General features: G+C 42.8%; 1 protein-coding gene across 1 annotated transcript; it reads left to right on the top strand.

Moving 5' to 3' along the window:
• The first annotated feature begins 581 nt into the window (after positions 1-581).
• Positions 582-10,334, top strand: rft1 (RFT1 homolog). Its single transcript, XM_079510304.1, has 10 exons — positions 582-849; positions 1,146-1,231; positions 1,860-1,982; positions 2,701-2,992; positions 3,208-3,342; positions 4,268-4,528; positions 5,239-5,383; positions 7,544-7,649; positions 8,238-8,487; positions 9,512-10,334. Exons 1-10 carry the CDS (start codon positions 787-789, stop codon positions 9,674-9,676), a joined length of 1,626 nt encoding a protein of 541 aa, XP_079366430.1. The 5' UTR covers positions 582-786; the 3' UTR covers positions 9,677-10,334.
• Positions 10,335-10,986: the final 652 nt, after the last annotated feature.

The raw sequence follows: 10,986 nt of genomic DNA, 5'->3' as shown, positions 1-10,986 counted from the left end.
CAACTCCCCAAGTATTTTCCTTCGAGAAGCGCTACTTTACTTTGACATATTAATTTATGTTCAATACTAGTTTTGGCGAGGCATAAAGAGAGAATTATATAATAGGTCTAGGTTTGAAGTCGGACACATGCAGACAGAAGTTTGATTTACATCTGAAGTCAATTGGGATTGTGGGGAGAGGGGGCTTAGGGGGGGCTTCCACCAGAGGGGTCTAAAGCCCCCACCCCATAGCCTAGCTGGTAGACAGACCTTACTGTGTTCCTGTCTGTCTGTGGGTTTCATGGAAAACAAAATATTAACAGTAACACAACTGCAAAAGCTGCTGTAATGCCAGTCCCCCCCCCACTAAAAAATAAATACAAATGATACACACACTCATGCACGCACGCACGCACGCACAGACACACACACACACACACGCACACACACACGCACACACACACACACACACACACACGCACACACACACACACACACACACACACACACACACACACACACACACACACACACACACACACACACTTTTTAGGACTCCTACGCCCCCTAACGGCAGCAACATTAACATACATGACTGACGTCACGCGTGTGTACGGAAGTGGAATGTGCACTGTGCAAGTGCAACTCACAACTTGGCAATGAAGAGGAAGAAGAGCTAATTCACAGACATGGTCGTCTTCAAACACACAGTTCTCACAACATGAGGATTTCAGCTGTGTCACGGTTACACTGACACGTGTTTCTCTCTGATCCTTTGGAAGAAAGTATCACCCACGTTTCTTCAAAATGAGCTCAGAAGACGTTCTGAAGAATGCATCCACTCTCGCATCATATAACGTATTGCTACAGGTTGGTGAATTCATACTTAAGACAGAGGCAATACTGTGGAGGCTATTATATAGTAGGCTTAGCCTAGCTCTGGTCCATGTCCCTAATGCTAATTCTGCCCTGCATTAGGGCTATGCATCAGAGCTAGGCTTAACGATGGTTCACATGACATGACAGTCATGTTTCAGTGCTATAGTAGGCTATGTTTTGTTTAGTATGTACTGTATGTCTTGTGGTTTTAATGTGGCATAAGAACAGCCAGAGAGCTGATTTTGTGTGGACAATTACAATGATTGCTACATGATTTCATGTTTCAGGTCATGTTTCGGATGCTCACTTTCCTGCTGAATGCATTCACACTACGGTTTGTGTCCAAAGAGCTGATTGGTGTAGTCAACGTCAGGTATGTTAAGTCACTGTTATCATTCAGGGCACTGTACTAGTCTATCGGTGATCAATAGGCTCTGTGCAGCAGCATAACTGTAATCCCAGATTTCCAGATGGCATAACATGTTTTCTGTTTTGGTGCAGTGTCACAGCTTTGTTTGATTTTGATGTGAAACACAAATAAATTATATCGCCCTATTGCTATTTGTGTTCTGCTGCCGAGCCAATCAAATGAAGGTATGGTTAAAATGAACCGGAACAGGAAACGGGTTTGCCACCTTCTTTAAACCCTGGATTGCAATATATAGTCTTGGAATACTTTGTTTGTCGCATGTTTTATTTCTTTCTCGTATCGACTCTCGAGACTAGACCACTCAACCCTGCATTTATGTGGGGGTAATAACACAGGCATAAACTGGACACAGAATAATTAAAGAAGGTGGGCTCAGACTAGACCACATCATGCAGAATCGAAACCAGGTGTTCACAGGTGCAACGGAAAGTCTGGTGACGCAATGTTAATAATACGTTCCAACAGAATTACATGTGTGTGTGTGTGTGTGTGTGTGTGTGTGTGTGTGTGTGTGTGTGTGTGTGTGTGTGTGTGTGTGTGTGTGTGTGTGTGTGTGTGTGTGCGCTCGCAGGCTGACACTACTATATTCCACAATAGTCTTCTTATCTAGAGAAGCGTTCCGGAGGGCTTGTCTGAGTGCGGGAACAGGGACAGGCCATAACTGGAGACAGATCATCAATCTACTGTGGCTGCCGTGAGTTTGACCTATCATGAGCACTGAGGTGGTGTGTACACTACAGTCAGAGACAGAGATCTTCACATGAGATACACTCACCTTGTACAGTACACTCAAATACACCAGAGTAAGGCCAAGTGTGGACAAGGATGGACGCATAAGCCGTTTCCATTGGATTTATCGTGATGCATTCTGGGTAGGCGCAAAGCAGTCTGGGAGAAAAAAGGTCCACCAGCGTCTAGCATACTCCAGCCCATTATATAGTACTATAGCGTTACTGCACTTCTCCGTGATTTCCAATTAGAAAAGTCGTTTTTGATAACAACGATGTGCTGTTTTCGATTAACCTACATGAGCAAGATCAGCCCTAATGTACAGCATGTGTGGATTAAAGTTCTCAGTTGCCACGACTGATTTCAGTCATTCGCATTCCATGGAAGCCCATGCATGTCTTCTATAAAGCATGTTGCCCACAACACGTCGCAGTGCGACGCGTTGTGAGTTTGTAGATAGACTATTTTTGGTTATTAGTCTTTTTAGATCAAACTAGCAATGTGTAGAAGCATCTTCCATAAACATGAATTAATGGTCTCAGAAATGTAATAAATAAACAGCAGCGACATAGGTTTAGTATTTAGATTATGTTTAGAATACCTAAACATCATCATTAAACTTTCAGTCATGATATTTTATTTTGCTTTATTCCGTGAGTATGTGTGCCTTTTGTTTCTCCAAGGTTGCCCCTGGGTGTGTTGTGGGCGTCCCTCCTGGTGTACGTGTGGCTGTGGCTCCTGGAGGTCCCGGACCCCCAGGCTGTCCCACACTATGGCCCCGCTGTGGGGATCTTTGCCTTGGCCGCTGTGCAGGAGCTTCTGGCTGAACCGCTGTGGGTTCTGGCCCAGACGCACATGTTCCTCAAGCTCAAAGTGGTAGCAGAGAGCTTAGCCATGCTCGCTAAGTGCATCCTGACAGTGGCTCTGGTGGTCTCCGCTCCAGAGTGGGGGCTTTATATCTTCTCTGCTGCTCAGGTAAGAAAAAAAAGAAAGGGATGAGGTGAATGAAGTCCTCCCCAATGCTGTTAGTGTTAATGAAAATGTTCCATGCTTGCTTTTTATTATTTTAAGGTATTTTGGATCCCAAACATTTTTGCTCGAGACCCAAAAGAGAAATTTGATGTCGGTTCACAATACGATGCAACGTGTTGTTTGGGAAACAGTTTTTTAAGGCATGGCTTTTTTCTTAGTTTGTGTACACAGGGTTCCTGGTGTTGTGTTATGCTGTCTACTTTATGCGGTTCCTGGGTTCTGACGATGCAGACAAGAAGTATTTTCCCGTGCACACCGTTGGAGACTTGCTGCCATGCAGGAATAAAGGAGAGGTACTGTTTACAATAAAATCTTGTCTCTCTGCTAGGCCCGTCTCAATTATTACATAATCGCCTAATCGCAATTGTTCGTGATAATCGCAATTATTTTTGCATAATCGTCAATCGTTCCATGTTAAAAAATGTCCATACATTTTCAAACGCTTTTCAAAACAAGCAAAAATAGCAGATCTACAAGCTTACAACATGTCACAAAGCTTGTAGATCAACTATTTCAGCTATTTTGTACATTTTGTGGGGGAAAAAAAGAAAATTAAATGTGTCAGTAATTTCTTTGTATATTTAAGTTATTTGTCATATCTGCCATGTGCAATTTGTGATTACGAAGCCTAAAAGGCAAACGGAAATACAAATTGTAACGTTTCAATGCAAAAAACAATTAAATCGCTAATCGCAATTATTTGTGTGACAATTAATCGTCAACTTAAATTTGTAATCGTGACAGCCCTACTCTCAGCTCAACATCAGTGATCATTCAACATTGACCATCCACTAAATATCACACACCTAGCCTTCATTCACTCTGGGTGAGGGAGCTGATAAAGGCCCGAGAGGCTGATAATGCAGAGGGCCCAATACAGGATTAGCTGACCAGTCAAATACACATGAAAGTGCCATCATGTGCTGAACTGTCACCGTTAGCGTCCTTGCTGTGGAAAGAACCCAGTGACTGTCAAACATGGTCAGTCAAGTCTATGGTTGATCAAGTCTATTGTTTCCAGGGCATTTGTTGTTGCCCTCAGTAACCGACATTGAATGGCTGGGTGATCGAAAAAGGTAGTCTCTGAAAACATTTCGTCATAGTCAATGAAATTAACACTGCAACACAGGGCTTCCGTGTCACCTTGTACCGCTGTCTTCCTTAGCCTCTGGTCGACTGGACCATGGCCAGGCTGACATGTCACCTTGTACTTCCTAGCCCCTGATCGACTGGACAATGGCTAGGCTGACATGGAGCTTCTTCAAGCAGTCCTTCCTGAAGCAGATCCTGACGGAGGGCGAGCGCTACGTCATGACCTTCCTGAACGTGCTGAGCTTCGGAGACCAGGGCGTCTACGACATCGTCAACAACCTGGGCTCCATGGTAGCTCGCTTCATCTTCCTGCCCATCGAGGAGAGCTTCTACGTCTTCTTCGCCAAGGTGCTCGAGAGGGGACGCAACGCCAAGAAGCAAAAGCAGGTGAGCAGCACCTTGGGTGGCTGAGTTATAACACCTTGCGCTGCCTGTGACAAGCTCACAACGGCTTCTTGTGAGCTTGTAGGTCAGCTATTTTCATTGTGTGACACCTGGCGCCGCCTAACTGTCTGAAGTATAAATCACTCCCAATATAACCCAGTACTTGGGACTATATATTATGGATGTGTAAAAGTGTTCAAAAGTATATAATATAATATGGTAACCCTTCATTTTACGGTACGGTAATTACCAGGTAACTACCAGGTAATTACCTGGTAATAATAGGTAAGTACCTGGTATTACCTGGTAACAACCAGGTAGTTAAGGTAATATAATTCAATATGAACGATTAAAGGAGCATAAATGTTCCCTCAATCAGGCTAATATTAACAGATACCATTACCATCAATACCAATAATGCAGGCACACTTTGGTAGGCCTGTAGCCCTGTACTCAACATTGCACCATATAGCATTCAAGTCATCTGCAGTAGGCCTAAGGTAACACAATAAATGTTATTATATTATATATATATATATTTGTTTTGTTTTCTTTAATAATCGATTTTGATCCTATTAACGATTAATCGATTAATCTGAGCCATCCCTACTCCCTACTATATATACACCACTACCTGATAGGTTGATCAGGAATCCGCGTCTGCTGTTTACATTAAGTCATGGTACTATTGCAGCATGTTGCTTTGAATGCAGGAGGAGGTCGCTATCGTGGCAGAGGTCCTGGAGTGTCTGCTGAAGCTGGTGCTTGTGATTGGTCTGATCATCAGTGTGTTTGGTTATGCATACTCTCAGCTGGCCCTGGACATCTATGGAGGCTCCCTGCTGAGTAGTGGGGCAGGTCAGTCGGCTACTTAACAATATCACAGGAGACATTATGGTCCTCATTCACAAAGGAGAAATACGCCAGAGTGTAACGGAAGCTTAACGGAAGCGTATACAGATGCGGGAAATTCCGTCCGATCACGCTACGTTGTTTTGCCGTGCAATTCAAAGAGTGGTGTGTACCACAGGTACGCAGGTGTATGTCATAAAGAATGCGAGCGGGTGCCAAATGATCGGAAAATCACCCGACAACTTCATTTGCATTGATCCACGCCCCATTTCACACCATAAAAGGCGTCAAGCATGACTCAGCAGACAGCAGTACAAAAAACAAAAAAGAACTATAGGCCTTACAGCTCAAACGAAATAGAGGTCCTCCTGACGGAATGCAACAAAATAATGATATTTTCCAGTATAGTGGCTTCACAAATTAAAATAAAAATTATTGCTGGAAAGAAATTAGGCTATAGCCTACTGCCGCGGTCAGTCAGTGCTGTGCAGATATATCATGAATATAGCCCTCTATTAATTTCATAATTCCACAGGACCACAAACAAGTTTTTGCACCATTGTATAAAGTATACCACTGTAGGCCTACCATACGAACTGTACAAACTGACACTCAATCCATCAAAGGACAGGAAATTAAAAGAAAATGATCTGACCATGTCAAGCGCCGGAGCGACGACCACCACCTGCAGTCTCTTTTTTTACATCCATATACCATTACATTTGTGCGCAATTCTTTATATTGTCTATAGCCTACCATTAAACTATATAAATAATTTCCCCAAGCTTACAAAACGGTGAACGCTGCTCCGCACCGCTGCAGCAATGTCAAACTGACTTACGGTATAAAATGCAGCTTGGCCATTTATTTATTTAAGTTTGGGACCAAGGCAGCAAGCTATAGCGTATACTTGGCAATTATATTATAAAGCCTTTTCTTTTCTATTGAACAATTGCTCACTCACACCTTTGCAGAGGTAAAACATATATCCGATATTTTTATCAGAGCTGCATTGATTCATGCGGGGAATATATTAATATCATCTCACTGTCATCTGCATGTCTGAATGCCATGTGGAGAATGGATTTGTTCTGATCATGGACACGTAGGCATAGGCCTATAGCTATTTAAAATTTCAACCATATAGGCCTACGGCGGGTAGCCTCCTCTTTGTCAGATCTAAGTGCAGGTTAATTTATGATGATGTCGTCATATTAAAATGATTTGCGGGACATTTGGCACCAAACTTGATTGATCTCATGATGAGATCAATGTAGTAGCCTACAGCCTAGCTATAAGTTCCCCATATTATAATTAATTAAGGTGCACTGGCTTAAAACTATGACTGGCCGAATTGCACGCGCTGATGCAATAATGTGGACTTCTATTTTTTTATAGGGCTAATTAGCCCTAGTGACTGCTGTCTGTCTGTCAGACCGGCATGTCTGTGAACCATAGAAATAATCTGTTCTGTCCGGGCCGGGCTCACTGCACCGTTATATTCATTTTCCAATGAATTCGTACAGTGCAGAATGCAGGTATGTTCTTATTATAATTGTGAGTTTGTTTTTTAACATGCAGCGCGAGTCCGCGAGAGCCGATCTACAAGCTCACAACGCGTTGCACTGCGAGTAGAAAGCTGTCAAGTGCAGCGCAATCGCGCATGCTAGAAATATCCTAATAAATAAATAAAAAGGTGTCGGGTTTGCAGGGGCAGTTTCTGTATGGGACTCTAGGCTAACCTGCCTCTAGAATGCATGCATTTAGGCATCCAAGTGATTGGCTTTTATATAAGCTATCATTTTTTTATGTGCTGACCAATGTTTTGGACACATGCCTACATATTTTATCTGAGATTTGGGGACTTGTAATTGATTCAGAATGAAGACTAAAGCCTTCTGAATAAATCTACGCAAGCAGTACACGACCCTCTGAGCTGGCGCAGCTTATAGCGGAGTTTCCGACCAAACAACGTCACCGTAAAGTTCACGTTCAAGTTCATGAATTCCCACGTAATGTGGGAATCCACGTAAATGCCTGTCCGCTCACGCTCACGTTACGTAACGTTATGAGCGTAAACGCCGTTGTGAATGAGGACCTATGAGCGTACTTGAGACATTCTGATGATGTGTTATTGATCATGGTGATTTTTGCATACGTTTGAAGGGCCCACATTGCTGCGATGCTACAGCTGTTATGTGCTCCTACTGGCTGTCAACGGTGTGACTGAGTGCTTTGTGTTTGCTGCCATGAGCCAGGAAGAGGTTGACCGGTAATCCACACATACAGTATATACACACAGATGCACATATGCTATACTGTTATACACATCACCGACGGTATGTCAGGACAGTCTTATTGAAAAACGTACTATAATGAGATTTAATTGTTGTTTGTGTCATACAAACACACGCAATGGAATGATTACGGGTCAGTTAAAGGGGGTGTAAGTGATGTTTTTGTTAAAGTCAAACTGTGTAACATTCATTTCAGTGATAGAGAGAGAGACCCATGTTACCGAACAAACACTACAGAAATTATTACTATGTCAGAATTTAGAGGTTTATATTTGTACTGAACCAAACACTCTCTTTAGCAGTGATTGCTATCAGAATATAGAACTATTTAACACTTATTTGAACAGAAATGTATGTATATATATATATACAATAACCCCCATCCCAAAATATTTTTGTTCCAGGGACCCCCCCAGAAGAAGAGAAAATTTTAGTTAAAAATGTTGGCTTTAATATATATATATATATATTAAAAGATTTGCACCAATCTTCACGATAAGAAAATGACACAGTTTTAATGGGTTAATGCTGTTTTCTTTTTGTCTTGCCTATGGTGTCATTAGGTATAACGTGGTGATGCTGGGTCTGTCTGGGTCCTTCCTGTTGCTCTCCTATATCCTGACCCGGTGGGCAGGGGCTGTGGGGTTCATCCTGGCCAACTGTCTCAACATGAGCCTGCGCATTCTGCACAGCCTGCTCTACATCCAGCGCTACTTCCAGGGCAGTCAGTGGAGGCCGCTGCAAGGCCTGTGGCCCTCCCCGGCCCTGCTGCTCGCGCTGGGCCTCAGCGCGGTCATCACTGCCATCTCCGAGGTACCAACTAACCATGGCTCTTCACTGTAAAGTCGCATTTCGTTAGCCTCATAGCATAATTGCATATTTTTAAGGTTTTCAGGAACAAAAAACACTTTCTGTGTGCTCATTATATATGGTGTCCAGTCGGCGATAGAGCCAAATATCAAACCTGGGATTCAGAAATGCTCGGGAAGGCATCGGTGACCGCTTTTATCGCCGCCGTATCTTCTCTCAGAGCCTTTCACACACAGCGAGCAAAACCTCTGCGATCAAAGCCCGATCTTGTGTCAGATAGGGGGTTTTGTCGGTGAGTGCGAGACATGGCCAAAGCATTTCCGGGGGTCCCCAGCCAAAAACGTTGAGAACCCCTGCCTTAGGCAATCATGAGTAACAAACTCATTTTGCCTAAGTCATGTTTATCTGCATGTCACATTTATCTTCTCAAACATTCAACCTATGAGCAAAGGGCGCATTCTACCAATGCGCCTCAAGCCTAAAACGGCTGATCCGGTGCTTCACAGGTACAAGGACAAGAGTACATCAGAGGCATGACTCTGATGAAGACCGCAAGGTCGAAACGTTAGTCTTTGTTTAGCACCTAATAAAAGGCTCTAAATGTCCGTGCTGCTCCAGTCTCTTCTCCTTCTGCAATTCAACCTATGAGCTTGTAGATCTGCTATTTTTGAGGGGCACTAGCCCCTCCTATGCCCAGCTTTATGTGAACACAAACATTGGCTTGTGATTGGCTGATCACCCCATAGCCATAGCGATGATTTAATTGGCTGAGCAAAGTACATATTGAAGAAAAAGTGAGGGCAGAAAAGTGAAGACGCCAAAAGTGATTGGCTAGATTTGTGATGATTTCATTGGCTGAGCATGGAATGTGATGATTATGATGTATGATGATAAGAGTGCCCCTCACTTTGAAAAGCTAAATAGCTATGACACCAATTTTTTATGGGTTTGGTTAATAGACTGTAATGAATGACTGCAGCTCACCCATGGTCCTATAATACACGCCTGCCATTTCCACCTGTTCTAGGGTCTGTTTTGCTGTGACAGTGGATGGATATTGAGACTGGTCCATATCGCCGTGGGAGCAGGGTGTTTACTGGTTGTGCTGGTCACCGCTCTCCTGACGGAGCACAAACTCGTTCAGTTTGTTAGGACTCAGCTTTTGTCTCGATACACAAAGAAAGACACATAAATCTGTCTTGAAGTAGATTGGAGCGGAAGGACTTCTTCTTGACCCAAAACATCGGGTAATGAAATGCGTTGGACTATCAGCTGGTGGCCCGGGTCTCAAAGGACCCCCCCCCCAAGGATATTGTGTGTGTGTGTGTGTGTGTGTGTGTGTGTGTGTGTGTGTGTGTGTGTGCGTGTGCGTGTGTGCGTGTGCGCGCGCGTGTGTGTGTGCGGACCACTTCTACACTGGACCAAATCAATGTTATAACATAGGACTAGGAGTAAGAAAAATAAATGCCATTATTGTCTTTAAGAGTTACAGTGGTACATGTAGGATTTGAAAATTTATTTTCAAATTATTTTACAGTATCAATGAATGTATAGTTTTTTATAGTGATTTATATATTATGTTCAATTCATGCGTAGTTATGAATGTACGTACCTTGGGAGTAGTGGTTCATTAGTGAATAGTAATCTGTCATGGGCAGACAGGTGAAATAAGAGGGGATGAACGAGGTTGGTGCATGCATTATTTAAACTTAATTCATGCTAAATTATACCATGTTGTCGGTTGCCGAACATAACAGATTTTCAAGCAAAGATTTCGGCAAGCGACACTGTTGTACCGTGGAGTATAACTTAAGCAGCTGTTACAACTTTAAATAAAGCTGTGTACCAATCCTGTGCTGAAATACGTGAGGTGTGTGTGTCTTGTCTTGTCTTCTCTCTCTCTGTCAAATAAGTAGATGGAACACTATCCACATAAGCTCCTAGTAGTCTAAACATTGGCATGAGGGAGGCATTGCATTTCAACTGGGAGACCTAGGCAGCACACTGGAATATTTGTCAACTAGTTGAACGTGTTATAGTAGCATCATGGAATCACATTGTACTTGATCACATAAACATGTTATGTGATCAAGTACAATGTGATTCCATGATGTAATGTGAATTTTCATATTTTCATATTTAGTGTGGTTGCCCAAACAGATTATAGTAATTGTAACACTTTATATAATCACTCAGCTGTAACTTATTTACAGTCGGACAGAAAATGATACCTCATTATGAAAATGTCCTAGATGTATACAGTAGATCCTCAACCTCATAAAAAATAAATAACACATCTTTTAATTTGAGGGACCTACGGTATCGTATGGTTGGCAGAAGTCAGCATGAGCTCAGACATTGTGTTCTGTGCCATGTAATGTCTGTCTTCTATACAAAGGGCTGAAATTAGGGTCCCCAAGGGCAGAATAATGACTGAACAGGAAGGGGTTGGGCCAACATTCTTTAGTTGAAATGTAATGTATTTTGTTTTTGCTTGGACCA

Source organism: Electrona antarctica, assembly GCF_951216825.1.
Source record: "Electrona antarctica genome assembly, chromosome: 9".
NCBI lineage: Eukaryota > Metazoa > Chordata > Actinopteri > Myctophiformes > Myctophidae > Electrona > Electrona antarctica.
This window is presented reverse-complemented; position numbering and strand designations above follow the sequence as displayed.

Coding starts and splice junctions, on each gene's coding strand:
- rft1 (XM_079510304.1), top strand. CDS start 787: ATGAGCTCAGAAGACGTTCTGAAGAATGCATCCACTCTCGCATCATAT. Junction 1,983..2,700: donor ATCAATCTACTGTGGCTGCC/GTGAGTTTGACC, acceptor TGTTTCTCCAAG/GTTGCCCCTGGGTGTGTTGT. Junction 8,488..9,511: donor TCATCACTGCCATCTCCGAG/GTACCAACTAAC, acceptor CACCTGTTCTAG/GGTCTGTTTTGCTGTGACAG.